The 13,762-nt window shown below is 38.6% G+C and overlaps 1 protein-coding gene and 2 long non-coding RNA genes across 4 annotated transcripts in view; 2 read left to right on the top strand and 1 right to left on the bottom strand.

Annotated features, from left to right (window-relative positions):
* Positions 1-2,792: 2,792 nt before the first annotated feature.
* On the top strand, positions 2,793-4,475 carry LOC118223820. Its single transcript, XR_004764496.1, has 2 exons — positions 2,793-3,747; positions 4,317-4,475. It is a non-coding gene; the product is annotated as an uncharacterized LOC118223820 (long non-coding RNA).
* Positions 4,310-5,780, bottom strand: LOC118223822. Its single transcript, XR_004764498.1, has 2 exons — positions 5,336-5,780; positions 4,310-4,462 (listed from the first exon to the last, which is right to left on the bottom strand). It is a non-coding gene; the product is annotated as an uncharacterized LOC118223822 (long non-coding RNA).
* Positions 5,781-7,328: 1,548 nt separating this feature from the next.
* The window catches only part of LOC118223791 (immunoglobulin kappa light chain-like), a 21,021-nt gene continuing 14,587 nt past the window's right edge, over positions 7,329-13,762 (top strand). Inside the window, exons 1-4 of one of the 2 annotated variants that reach the window (XM_035410778.1) lie at positions 7,329-8,046; positions 8,214-8,564; positions 9,189-9,542; positions 10,003-10,110. In XM_035410778.1, coding sequence (XP_035266669.1) covers positions 8,004-8,046; positions 8,214-8,564; positions 9,189-9,542; positions 10,003-10,110 — 856 coding nt within the window. In that variant the 5' untranslated portion in view covers positions 7,329-8,003. The remainder of the gene's footprint in view (positions 8,047-8,213; positions 8,565-9,188; positions 9,543-10,002; positions 10,111-13,762) is intronic. The other variant, XM_035410777.1, reaches the window with a different exon arrangement.

Below are 13,762 nucleotides of genomic sequence, written 5' to 3'. Positions count from 1 at the left end.
ACTGCAAATTACTGAAGAATTACCTATGCAAAAAATTAAAATTTACATTTCTCATTTTAGTGTGGAAAAGTTGAAAATGAAATGGCAAAATGAAATTGCCAGTGCATTTGTCCTGCTTGTAGTAGTAACTGTGCCATGATTCTAAAGAAAACGCCAAACTGGAAGAAGAAACTGTGCATGTTTTAAGAGAGCAGAGCACAAACATTTATTAAAATATTATAAACCATGAGAAAACGCGACTGCTTTCCCTGCAGCGGTACTGGATGGCTGTCAGACATTTGCTAATTTCATTTTGGAAGTTGACCCCTCATTGTCATTTTCATGGAGCTCAATTATCTTGTTCCTCTCTCGGGTTAGGCTCTGAAAATGATACTTAAAGATGTTAAATTAAATTGCTTCTTAAAATGTCCACAACTGATGAAGAAATCATGTGATGTGAACATGTTATTGAAGTTTATTTCCTGAACAAGAGAAAAAGCTGTGAGAATAGCAAAGGTGAGTGGCCTATTGTGTATTTAATCTGTCATGTCGTTCCACAACTTATTTAACCATAAAATAACTATTTATTTTACATTCATACAGTCTTTGGTATAATATCTTTATAACTGTATATCTAAAATAGCACACTAATGCTCCCTGGGATAGTGGGTGGACAGTAAATTCAGCCGTTTGTGTTGTTTTAATTCTGAGGTGTAGAAGCATGTGTGATTATAAGTGGGCATGTTATTATCAGGCCATCATCAAACTCAAATTAAAATAATGGTTAGTGTTTCCCAATCCACATTTTTCACATTGGCTACTTAATAACTCCATATATCAGACAGTGAGGGTATATGAATCTGATACATTTCTATCAGAATGCATCTTATGAATTCTATCATTTAAAGTCTTAAAGAGAAGGAGACGGCATGTCGAGATATGTCTGCACATTCACACCAGGGCTGTATCTGGCATAACTACCAATATGTGTCTGCCACTGGGGATTTGGGTACTCTGCTGCATGCTTTAGATCAGCTGGATATGCTTTCTGAAGGCCGAGGCCTCTTGCTTGCAGAGCCCTCCCTGTACCTTCAGTAACCAAATAACTTCCTGTATGCACAGCGACAGCTTTCTTGTGTTCTCAGTAACTGATGCTGTGCTGCACGTTTTAGAACAACTTGTTCAGACAGAATGACTCAGTGGCAGATTCCTTCCTGTGTACAGGGACAGAGCATGAACAGACTCCCACATGTTCATGCACTTCCTGCTGAGAAGCCTGTCAGGTGTTCACAGGGGCCAATAATCCAGAGAACAAGGAGAGAGTAATGCCCTTACCCAGGCTGTAGTTGGTACTGTGACAGCTATTTACGTTTTGACAGCTGAACACGGTTAGGTCAATCATATTTATGCATTATATTCTTCATTGAATGCATTGATTAAAATGGCATACATTGGAATTGCATGTAATTTAAGCACAAACAAATTTCTACATGTTTTTGAATGTACTCTGGATTGATTTTGCATTTCATTTGATGCACTGAAGCATAACGTCTTCATAAACATAACCCACTGAAACTTATCAGAACTTATAACCCAGTAAACACATTCACTTAAGCTAGTCCAACTGCTGTTTTATCTCAAGATGGCTTATCTTAGCCTTATAAGAAATTGTGATTTTTTTGTTGCCTGGCATTGCTTACATTTGATCCCAAATGTGTGGAACAAATAGTTTTTGAAAAACTGCCACAATAGTTGACAGGTGACAGTAAAATAAAAAAGGCAGGCACTCAGTGTAACATGGACAGATACTGTTGGCTGACATGCTTCCTGCACACAGTTCACTGCGCTGCTTATTGTTGTTGAAAGCTTTTGCACACGGCTCTCTCTTTCATTACCAGTAAAATGTGTTTGTTTGTTTCAAACTTCTCTGTTGTGGTGACAGGGGAGGTCCAGTTATTTTCCACTCACAGCCTTATACATTCAGCTCTACACAGACCAGAGCTGCACAGGAAGACTGACCTGCTGCACAGAGCTGTATTCACACCTCCCTCTCTCAGCTCTGAAACCACACTGACGCTCTGAACAACTTCACACCTCAGACCACCTTTCCATTACAACAACAAAAAAAACAAACAGTGCACTTACATTTCACAATAAAAATACTAATCTATATCTGTCCCAAAGTTTCAAAATTTAGTACCAAAATTGCAGCGACCAATGGCCAGTATTGCACACTATAATTAAAATGATTTTCTATTACAGAATGTATTCATCGTCAATCACATGTTTAATGCTGAGGCTTTAAAGTTTCATTATGATCCACTGCAACATCATCATGACCTCCTTTCAAAATGTGTGTAATTCAGAGTTTTACCAGTAGGGAGCAGCACATCATAGAAATGTATAATGTAATTTCATCCATATTATGGTAATGTTAAATTATGGTTTAAAGACCTAAAAGTTTTAATATTCACACCATATTGGTCTGATTGCGCATATTCGGATGTATATTTAGATTCATGGGTGCACACATTTTTCTGTCATTTTTGAAATATTACTCACAATGTCCAATATCATTGTGCATAAAATGTTCAATAAAGTGCTTATAAAAAAAGATTTAAATATACTCAATAAGTAACAAAAAATAAAAAAATACTGAAGTGAAGCCATGGTGATGTTCACCTCAAACATCATCAGATGTAACACAGCATCTGGATCACTTCCCTCCTTTTCCAGCCCTGATGATGCATTTCATGGTCATGTGACCAACTGTAGTCTCATGGGTCATGAAAGAGCTCTTGACTCATTCAGGCCCTGCAGTCTGCATAATGAATGTGTATGCTGAGTAAGGCGTGCAGCAGAATGGATTCAAATGAAACGATCCTTAAACCATGGGGGTTTTGTATACAACTAGGTGTGAGGGTGAGGGGTGAGGGGTAAGTATGTGTGTTCGTTTGTTTGTGTTTTAAATACACTTACCACCAAAGAGAGTAGCAAGTTAATTTCCATTGGGTACTGGGGGAAGGAGGCAGGTCATTATCAGTATTTATCATAGTCTGGTAATGTTTCAGTTTCCTGTTTATGATGCCTTTCCTTTGAGGGCGCGCTAGACATCACGCTCTGAGACCAGCTTGCTGGTCTGAGAGGAGTTTTTGCACAATGCTGGAGGTGCAGCTCTCTCTGTGGCTCAGTCTGACTCTCAGGCCACTGACTCAAAACAAAACCCCTGAGCTCTGCCTTTGTGGTTTCCTCTGCATGCACCCCCTTTCATATGGTACTTGGTCCCTCCATCTCTGTCTCTCTCGCTTTCTTCCTTTCTCTCTCTCTCGTGTTTGTCTCCTCTGGTACTTCAGAGGGGGCAGAACTATATTTGCTCTTTTGAGATAATCAGTGATTCAGTTTTGTTATGAGGAATAATTCATTCCTCAGCACTCTGATCAGAGGGCCTATCAGAAATCCATCTCAGACAGTTTGAAAGCTTTCTAATCATGGACTTTCTTTAGCCATTTTTTTCCCCCCTGAGCTAGCGAGCCAATTTTAACAAGATGTGAGCAAATTTAAGTAATATACTGTAGACTGGGCGCAACTTTTTGATTGCAAGTGTAACAAGTGTTTCAATACTAACACCGTTACTAGAATGGATAAAATCAGGTAAGTATGGACCAGATCAGAAGACAACAGATTTGACTCGAGAGAGAGAGAGAGAGAGAGAGAGACGGTTTGCACATCAAGAATGAAGCACACGGAAGCAGGATCTATATTTCAAAGGTAAGAGAATGATTTTTTAAAATAAAATTTTCCCTTTTTGGTTCTCTGTACCTTTTGTTTTTATTACAAAGTAGAAAGCATTAAACAACAACAGTACACATATATACAAAATGGGAAAAGAAAAAAATACAAGTTGGTACCAAGACCTTTTACTTTGTGTCTGTATTTATATTTTCTCTGGTTCCACTAATTTTAGACTATTTTTCCCATTTTTATACCTTAACCATACTTTTAGTATTTCTTTGATGTGTTTCGGTCTATCCCTATTATTAGTTATTTGGTTCTAGTATAATTTGTCACTAATTAGACTTTAGACTTTTATTTTGAAACCACGACTTTTATTTTGAAACAAACGCCTATGTAATACTATTGAAAATACCTGTGTAAAGAAAACTTATCACACTACAACACCAAAACACTTTTTTAAAACACTAACTGTGCAAATCAGTTTAGTCCGTGTGGTTGTTGGACCAGTTTTTGTTGAGTTACAGTTTGTAAAATTTAAACACTTGTCCTACCACCGGTGTAGAAGGCACAATTGAACTCTTTCCTTCTCTTTAAAATTGCAGGTCAATCACATGGGTGGCTCGTCAGTCCGCACGCCGCTGTAGCTCTCCAGGGAAGGCAAGCAGGGGCAGAGGAATCCAGGATCCAGCACAGCAGTTCAAATCGAACAACAAAAAACCAACACACACACAAAAAAAAAAAACCCGGCCTTGCAACACAAAGGCAGAAGACTCATTAGTAGTCTGTACATTCAGATTATTAAGACATAGTAGGCCTATACACTGTGAACATCTAAATTGTATAGCACTTGCAACTTCCCATTTACTCTGTTAAATAAACTTGGTGAAAGCCCATATCAATTGTCAATCTGTTCTCATTCTGTCAGCATATCTAGATTCCGATTAACTGGAAGTAGAATTAGTAACCATTAGCTCACTCAATTCACTACTCATATCTTGCAGTGCTTTCCAAGCTCATCCACTGACGTTTCCTCGCAGCACTAGCTAGCCAGCTAGTTAGTTACGTTAGCTTTCTAACAAAAGGTACCACGACATACACTCGTTTTAAATAACGTTAAACAAAGAGTACGCCGATGTGGCTTTGATATGCGATTACACAGGGGATACACTTTCAGAACGCAACCGGAGAATTCTCAGATGCCCTTATTCTAGCTAACTTTAGCTAGATAGCCGCCTTGCAAAGATAGCTAGCAGCAAGTTAGCGTTACATCACATTGTCCCCGCTTCAATATATTTTCAGCTTGCTATGTGGCGAACTGCCTGGTTCGTGTCCACCACCGTCACAAAGCAGGAAACAGCACTGCTGTTAGCCCGGCCTACCCCCCACACATCAATTATACACATCTGCTTGTTTAGCCGCGAGTTGCTATAGCTACCCAATTTAGCTAGCTACTACTACCAGAGTTTTAAATCACATGAAGCTAGCTACTTAGCGACCTTCATTTTCGGGTTTTTTTTTTTTGTATTACAACTACGTTTAACATTATCGTTTCTGAACACACCCAAGCTAACTGATACTACGGCAGTGAAATAAGATAGATAGTCTTAGAATGGGGACTCACCAAGGGAATATGTTCAAAGTTGTTCAAAGTTCAGTTTTCAACGATATTTATGGCGAATGCAGAAAATTCTCTTTCACGCGATCGTTGCCCAGGGCGATAGAAGAACGTTGAAAATCTTCGTTATTTCTTTATAAATCTCTGATTCTTTTCAAGTTACTGTCACACCTCAATAAAATATCTGCAATTGTATCCTAAATTCACTTGTAATTCACTTCGAATTAGCTTAATCTGTTCAGAGAAATTTTCGCATGTCTGCTGTCACTCAGGCCATCTTGACCACAGGACGTTAGGACGGGCTTGTCATCTGACTGACCAATCAACAAATTTACAACAAGTATCGTTATCCTCATTGGTTGACAATTCCTTCTATCAACTTATCTTTCTGCACATAAAGAAAATGTATTTTTCCTTATTAAATATCTTTTTCTTTTGTCTCTATTTCGAATGATAATTTACTTATTTACTTGCTACTGGTTATTTACAAATTTTCTTTGTTTCACTATCTATTCAATTTGTGTCTTGAAACCCTGGGTTACATAAGACTGCGAATGAAAAGTGGGACAGGGTCCAAAGGATCATTCTTGAGGGACAATGCAAATTTATTCCAAAGGTAAGGGCAAGTAAGTTGAATAAGCAGTCACACAAGTGGATGAACAAAGCCAACATTCCCCCGCTCCCCAAACAAACTTTAAAACACAAGAGCAATCCTTCAGAAAATATATTCTCTGCGACTGTGAGCGAGGCCCTTTCATAAGGCCCTGTGATCAGGCAATGGGGAGCAGCTGGCCTAATTACAATGAGCCACACCTGCCCCCCTGCCTGTGAGAAGGGCCGGTGCTGTCCATGGTCCTGCAGCTCTCCCAGGTTGCTGGAATACATTACATTACATTACAGGCATTTAGCAGACGCTCTTATCCAGAGCGACTTACACAACTTTTACATCGTATCCATTTATACAGCTGGATATATACTGAAGCAATTCCGGTTAAGTACCTTTGATCAAGGGTACAACGGCAGTGTCCTTACCCAGGAATCGAACATGCGACCTTTCGGTTACAAGCCCAGTTTCTTACCCACTGTGCTACACTCCAATACCTGGGTGCTGGAGGGACAGCACACCATCACCGTTCCTGGCACCACAACCTGCACAGCTTAGACTTTAAACTCACCCTCTTTTATCGATCTGTTATCCTCCGAGGTAATTTGTGCTTTAAAATGATAAATTTCCCGAAAATGAATGGGATTGAATGGTGCCGGTCAGCCAAGAGGAACAGCGTGGCTGTAAACCATCTAACTACTAAGTGAACGTAGTCAGCTTGCTTGAAGTACATGTTCTCCTGTTGATACAGCTAGTTTGGTTTTAGCCAGCAAGCTAGCGCATAAAAAGCAGTTCACCATGGTGCTGGTTTAACCCTGTATGTTAACTCCTGAATACATAGCCTAATGATGTGCCCCAAATCTTGCAATTTCTTGCAAATGCTTTTATGCCAATACGATGTCACAAAAGTAACATATTACGTACTATTTAATATTCACTGTTACAGGCTTAAGACAACCCCCCCCTCCCCCCCCCCCCCCCCCCCCCCCCCCCCTTACCGTGACAGTAAAGCTTAACAGACTCAGGACCAAGACAGCAGCCCAGCACAGCTTCCCCCCTCACCACACCTCTCTGCCTCTACAACAGCTTTTTCCCCTTTTCCTTTTGTTGTGAACCTAAAATTGATTTTTTCCACCAGATCTTACCTCATCTTGCCTCATCCTGCACTACACTACAAACACAAACACAAACAAATACACTCACATATACACACAAGCACACAAGCACACACACACATACATACACAAACACAATCAAATACACATGCAGTAAGCGCACATACACACACACACAAACACACACGTGCACACACCCGCAAAGACACATGGACAGACATGCAAACATAAATATGCAAACCCACATGAGCAAACACACAAACACACAGACACACTCATACATACTCATGCATGCACACACATAAACATACACAAGCACAAACATGTACATGAATGCACACGACTGTAAATGATGGCTTATGAAGCACAGAAATGCTTGCGCTCTCGCATTCACACACACACACACACACACACAAACACACACACACGCATGCATGCACACACACGCAGACACACACACACACATACACAAGCACAAATACATATATAACCGTACACCTACATGGTAAATGTTAGCTTGTGAAGCACAGAAATGCAACTCCAGCATTGCCGATGGATATGGAGCTATAGGTTCAGTGAAAGACACACTTCTCCCTCCTCTGTGTGATTTTTTTCAATGTAAACTATTTACCATTTTATGGAGAGTTCCACATGATTACAATACATAAATAGCAACTATATATACATAACACATAATAAAGGGAATAATTGCAAGGGTTTACTTGTGTTCCTCCTTGAGTGCTGATTTGCGGACCTTTGTCACCCTATAATTTCCTTCATTGAGCAGCCAATCAAATCTGTCTTTGACATGTGACCTCCTACGGTTCAGAGATTCACTGGAAATGATTACCTCAAGTCCTCCTTTTATCTGTACAGTTTGAGTTTTACAGCGCAGAGGACAAGCAGGGTCACAGGCAGAGGAGCGTCTCCAGAAGAGGAGAGTTCAGACACAGTGATGCCACCACTCTGTGCGATTCTTGTGCTTTTCAGCAAAGTCTGTAAGTGTGTACCTGTTATTAACTTATCAGTTAAAATTATTTTACACTAAGACTGTATAGAGCCATGGCTACAGAGGTTGATGGATTTCTTCTCTAGTTTTTTTTTTGTTGTTTTTTTTCGCTTTCAGTGAAGTTAGGGTAAAATATTACTTTTGGTTGTATTCCAGATGGTCTGCTTGGGAATATAGTTCAGCCTGACGCGCTAGTGAGAGCCCAGCTTGGAGACACTGTGACTCTCCCATGTTTCCATCCTACCATCGATGTGTCCCTTGTCAGCTGGTTAAAACAACCTCTTGGGCTGAAGCCTCAGCTTGTGGCAATAGTGTCGAAATATCAATCTAATGCTACATTTTTCAATGAGTTTCAAAACAGTAAACGCTTCAGTGCTAAAGCAACAACGGAGAGTGCTCGCCTGACCGTGTCACAAGTAGAGCCGTCGGATTCAGCCACGTACTACTGCGCTATTACAGGCTTCAGAGAGATCAGCTTTGGAAATGGAACTACTTTAATGGTGATGGGTAAATATGAACCTTAGTTCATGCGTTGCACATGTTTTTTCATGCACATGTTTTCAACAATATACTTTGCACACAGACATATTAACAGTGAAATATTATGCCAAAGTGATATTTTTGTACATTGATAAACTCTCCTGATCAATATTTTATTATGAATTTGCGTTTTGCTTTTTTAAGTCGGAAGTTTTTTTTAAATTTAAATTATCCTAAGAAAGCAGATATTTCTTTTAGGGCATGGTCATTTAAACTCTGCTTTGTGTGTTCATGTATTGACAAAGTATTAAGCAAGTATATGTTAAGGTTAGTTATTACTTAAAATATTGCATGCTAAGCCAAACATGCTCAATTTGCATTATTATTTTTTTTAAAGTCATTGATAAAAAGTCATAAATAGACATTTTTACATTTTATGGATGGGCAAATATGGCTAATTGATATTTGAAAATATGCACACATTTTTCATTAATGCAGATTGGGAAGTTCAGCAATGACCAAAATTTGACAAAAAATAATGTTTCTACAGAATAAATATCTCCATGTATTTGTGAATTACAGTAACAGTGAATGATGATTGAATCCATGCATATGTCTAGTAATATTTTTAATTATAACAAATTTCTTCAGGTTCGAAGTCAAACAACAGGACAGTAGTACTGCAGCAGCCCGAGTCTGAGTCAGTGCAGCCAGGAGACTCTGTGACTCTGCAGTGTACAGTATACACTGAGACCTGTGCAGGAGAACACAGTGCGTACTGGTTCAGACAGGACTCAGGAGAGTCCCGTCCAGGAATCATTTACACCCATGGAACCAGGAGTGATGAGTGCCAGAAGAGCTCTGGGGCTGTGTCTCCCTCACAAAACTGTACCTACAACTTCCCTAAGAAGAACCTCAGCCCCTCTGATGCTGGGACTTACTACTGTGCTGTGGCCACCTGTGGGGAGATCCTGTTTGGGAACGGGACCAAGCTAGACTTTAAAGGTAAGCAAAAAAAACAATGACATAGTAAATGCACTGTCTTAGTGATTTCAGTTTCGAAAAGGTTTGTGCATTTATTTTTGCGAGGCTAGGGCTAAAAGATTTTAAAAATAATTTCAACCAGTAGAACTTCATACAGAATTCATCTGATATTATTGTGTGATTACTTTACGTTAGCAATTTTATTTTTATGTTGCAAGTTGTTAATTGCTTGCTTTCTGTTATTCTCATCCAGATCATTTGACTACCCCTTTGAAGAGTAGGTTTTTCGGAATGTTTTGTTCAAAATTCTTTGTCAGTGTTCTAGAACTCCATTGTTTTCAATTACCAGCAGTGATTGTTACATCGGCATTAGAATGTTCAGTTAACTACATCCTAATCATGCATTTGCGATCTCACTGCTTAAAAGTCTAATATTACTCTTGAAGGGTGCTAAAATAAATCTTGTTTTTTAAAGTGCCAGGAAAAGAACATCTGCCTCTTTATTGCTTGGCGGGAGCTTTGACGTTGAGTGTGATCCTGAATATTGTCCTCGCTCTGAACAGGAGAAAGAGCTGTGAGAAGTACAAAGGTAAGAGATCGGGTTTAATTGTGTGGTATGTGTCAATCAAATGTTTGTTAAATCAAATCAAATGAGTATGAAACATACAAAATCATAAAAATACTCACTACCTTAATGGGTGCGGCACCAAACAAAATATTTGAATTGTGAAAATATGCTCAAATGTTAGTGTAAAGTAGTGAAGTTTCAAAATCAGACGACAATGTTGTCATCTGCGCATAAGGCCATTTCATATATAGCATGCAGCTATGGGCATATACAGCATCTGAACAGTTCTGTAAATCAAGTAAAGTTCCTCCATTGGTGCAGATGTCTGTCTACTTTCCGGTATGAGCACATTTATGTACACATATCACACGTAAAAGCAAGCCAAATCTGACATTATTTTATTCAACTTTAGCATCTGATATTCACCCAAATAGTAGATTTTGGTTGTAGTTTTTATGTATTTGTGTTTGGTACCCAGCTGGCACTAAGTAAATTATAGGCACAACAGCTGTGATGTGACAAATCCTCGATTATGAAAATAAAAGTGCTCTTGAGCAAAAGTCAGTAAAAAGCAGTAAAAGAGAACGCAGAGTAAGCAGAATTTTCTGGCCTCAAAACAAATTAAAATATTTTTAAAGCGATATGTAATCTCCACTGGGGCCAACCCTGATTCCCTGGAGATTATATCATAGATATACTCCTCTGATACATTTCTCCTCAGAGCAGCAACTTATATTCCTGAGCTGAATGCAAATGACTACATGAAAGACACTACTACTGCTACTACTACAAATAATAACACTAATACTAAGAATAATAATAAGAAGAAGACGTAGTTTTCCTATTCGATTGTACACCATTGAAAATCACTGGATAAATGTATTATTTTCAGGCAACCACCAGTGGTTTATGTTTTTATTTTACTCAAACAGAAGCTGCATCAAACAACCCAGTGCCGGGAGAAGACTTGTTGAGTAGACAGGTACAAATATTATGCTGAGGAGGAAATTAATTACTGTAAATGACTAACTAACTAACTAATAACTAACTAAAATAAACTAAATCCATTTCTGTGGTGAATGTTCTGCTAAATTATTATAAAACTGAAGTGTAACCATACTGTATGTGGTGTGTAACGCTTTTTCTTTTAGTGTCAAGATGAAGCAATGAATTACGCTGCTTTGACTTTCAACACCAAGAAACCCAAAGTGAGGAGGAACAAGAGGGAAGTGGAGAGAGAAACGGTTTACTCAGATATGAGATTTAGAGACCGCGAGTGAAGCTTTCCATAAAAATTCATCTTTGTCACAAGAATAATCAAACTCCCTCTTCTCTCACTAGAGTTGGTGAACATCATACTATGTGGCTTTAAATTATACAAACTTACAGGATTTTCTAAACCAAGAGCCTCTTTTCTAATTTAAACATGGGAACCAACATTAATTGTTGCAAAATAAAACTTTTCTGTTTTAAAAGATATTGTTTCAAGAAATATTTGTGAACCACTGAATAAACTATAAACTGCAAATTACTGAAGAATTACCTATGCAAAAATCCAGTTAAAATTTACATTTCTCATTTTAGTGTGGAAAGGTTGAAAATGAAATGGCAAAATGAAATTGCCAGTGCATTTGTCCTGCTTGTAGTAGTAACTGTGCCATGATTCTAAAGAAAACACCAAACTGGAAGAAGAAACATTACATATTTTAAGAGACCAGACCATAAACATTTATTAAAATATTATAAACCATGAGAAAACGCGACTGCTTTTCCTGCAGCGGTACTGGATGGCTGTCAGACATTTGCTAATTTCATTTTGGAAGTTGACCCCTCATTGTCATTTTCATGGAGCTCAATTATCTTGTTCCTCTCTCAGGTTAGGCTCTGAAAATGATACTTAAAGATGTTAAATTAAATTGCTTCTTAAAATGTCCACAACTGATGAAGAAATCATGTGATGTGAGCATGTTATCAAAGTTTATATCCTGAAAAAGAGAAAAAGCTGTGAGAATAGCAAAGGTGAGTGGCCTTGTGTATTTAATCTGTCATGTCGTTCCACAACTTATTTAACCATAAAATAACTATTTATTTTACATTCATACAGTCTCTGGTATAATATCTTTATAACTGTATATCTAAAATAGCACACTAATGCTCCCTGGGATAGTGGGTGGACAGTAAATTCTGCCGTTTGTTTTGTTTTAATTCTGAGGTGTAGAAGCATGTGTGATTATAAGTGGGCATGTTATTATCAGGCAATCATCAAACTCAAATTAAAATAATGGTTAGTGTTTCCCAATCCACATTTTTCACATTGGCTACTTAATAACTCCATACATCAGACAGTGAGGGTATATGAATCTGATACATTTCTATCAGAATTCATCTTATGAATTCTATCATTTAAAGTCTTAAAGATAAGGAGACGGCATGTCGAGATATGTCTGCACATTCACACCAGGGCTGGATCTGGCATAAATACCAATATGTGTCTGCCACTGCTTAGACAAGGAAAACATTGCTGTGAATTTAGGTATGCTCTAGCATGCTTTATAACAGCTGGACATGCTTTCTGAAGGCTAGGCCTCTTGCTAGCAGAGCCCTCCCTGAGCCTTCAGTAACCAAAGCACTTCCTGTATGCACAGCGACAGCTTTCTTGTGTTCTCACTTACTGATGCTGTGCTGTATGTTTTAGAAGAACTGGGCAAATGTTCAGACAGAATGACTCAGTGGCAGATTCCTTCCTGTGTACAGGGACAGAGCATGAACAGACTCCCACATGTTCATGCACTTCCTGCTGAGATGCCTGTCAGGTGTTCACAGGGGCCGATAATCTAGAGAACAAGGAGAGAATAATGCCCTTACCCAGGCTGTAGTTGTTACTGTGACAGCTGTTTAAGTTTTGACAACTGAACACGGTTAGGTCAATCATATTTATGCATTATATTCTTCATTGAATGCATTGATTAAAATGGCATACATTGGAATTGCATGTAATTTAAGCACAAACAAATTTCTACATGTTTTTGAATGTACTCTAGATTGATTTTGAATTTCATTTGATGCACTGTAGCATAACATCTTCATAAACGTAACCCACTGAAACTTATCAGAACTTATAACCCAGTAAACACATTCACTTAAGCTAGTCCAACTGCTGTTTTACCTCAAGATGGCTTATCTTAGCATTATAAGAAATTGTGATTTTTTTTGCCTGGCATTCCTTTCATTTGATCCCAAATGTGTGGAACAAATATTTTTTTGAAAAACTGCCACAATAGTTGATAGGTGACAGTAAAATAAAAAAGGCAGGCACTCAGTGTAACATGGACAGATACTGTTGGCTGACATGCTTCCTGCACACAGTTCACTGCGCTGCTTATTGTTGCTGAAAGCTTTTGCACACGGCTCTCTTTTTCATTACCAGTAAAATATGTTTGTTTGTTTCAAACTTCTCTGTTGTGGTGACAGGGGAGGTCCAGTTATTTTCCACTCACAGCCTTATACATTCAGCTCTACACACACCAGAGCTGCACAGGAAGACTGACCTGCTGCACAGAGCTGTATTCACACCTCCCTCTCTCAACGCTGAACCCACACTGACGCTCCGAACAACTTCACACCTCAGACCACCTTTCCATCACAACAACAAAAAAAAACAGTGCACTTACAT

The sequence above is a fragment of the Anguilla anguilla genome, chromosome 3 (genome assembly GCF_013347855.1).
Source record: "Anguilla anguilla isolate fAngAng1 chromosome 3, fAngAng1.pri, whole genome shotgun sequence".
NCBI classification, from domain to species: Eukaryota; Metazoa; Chordata; class Actinopteri; order Anguilliformes; family Anguillidae; genus Anguilla; species Anguilla anguilla.
Note: the sequence above shows the minus strand (reverse complement) of the source record. Positions and strands in the feature narration are given on the sequence as shown.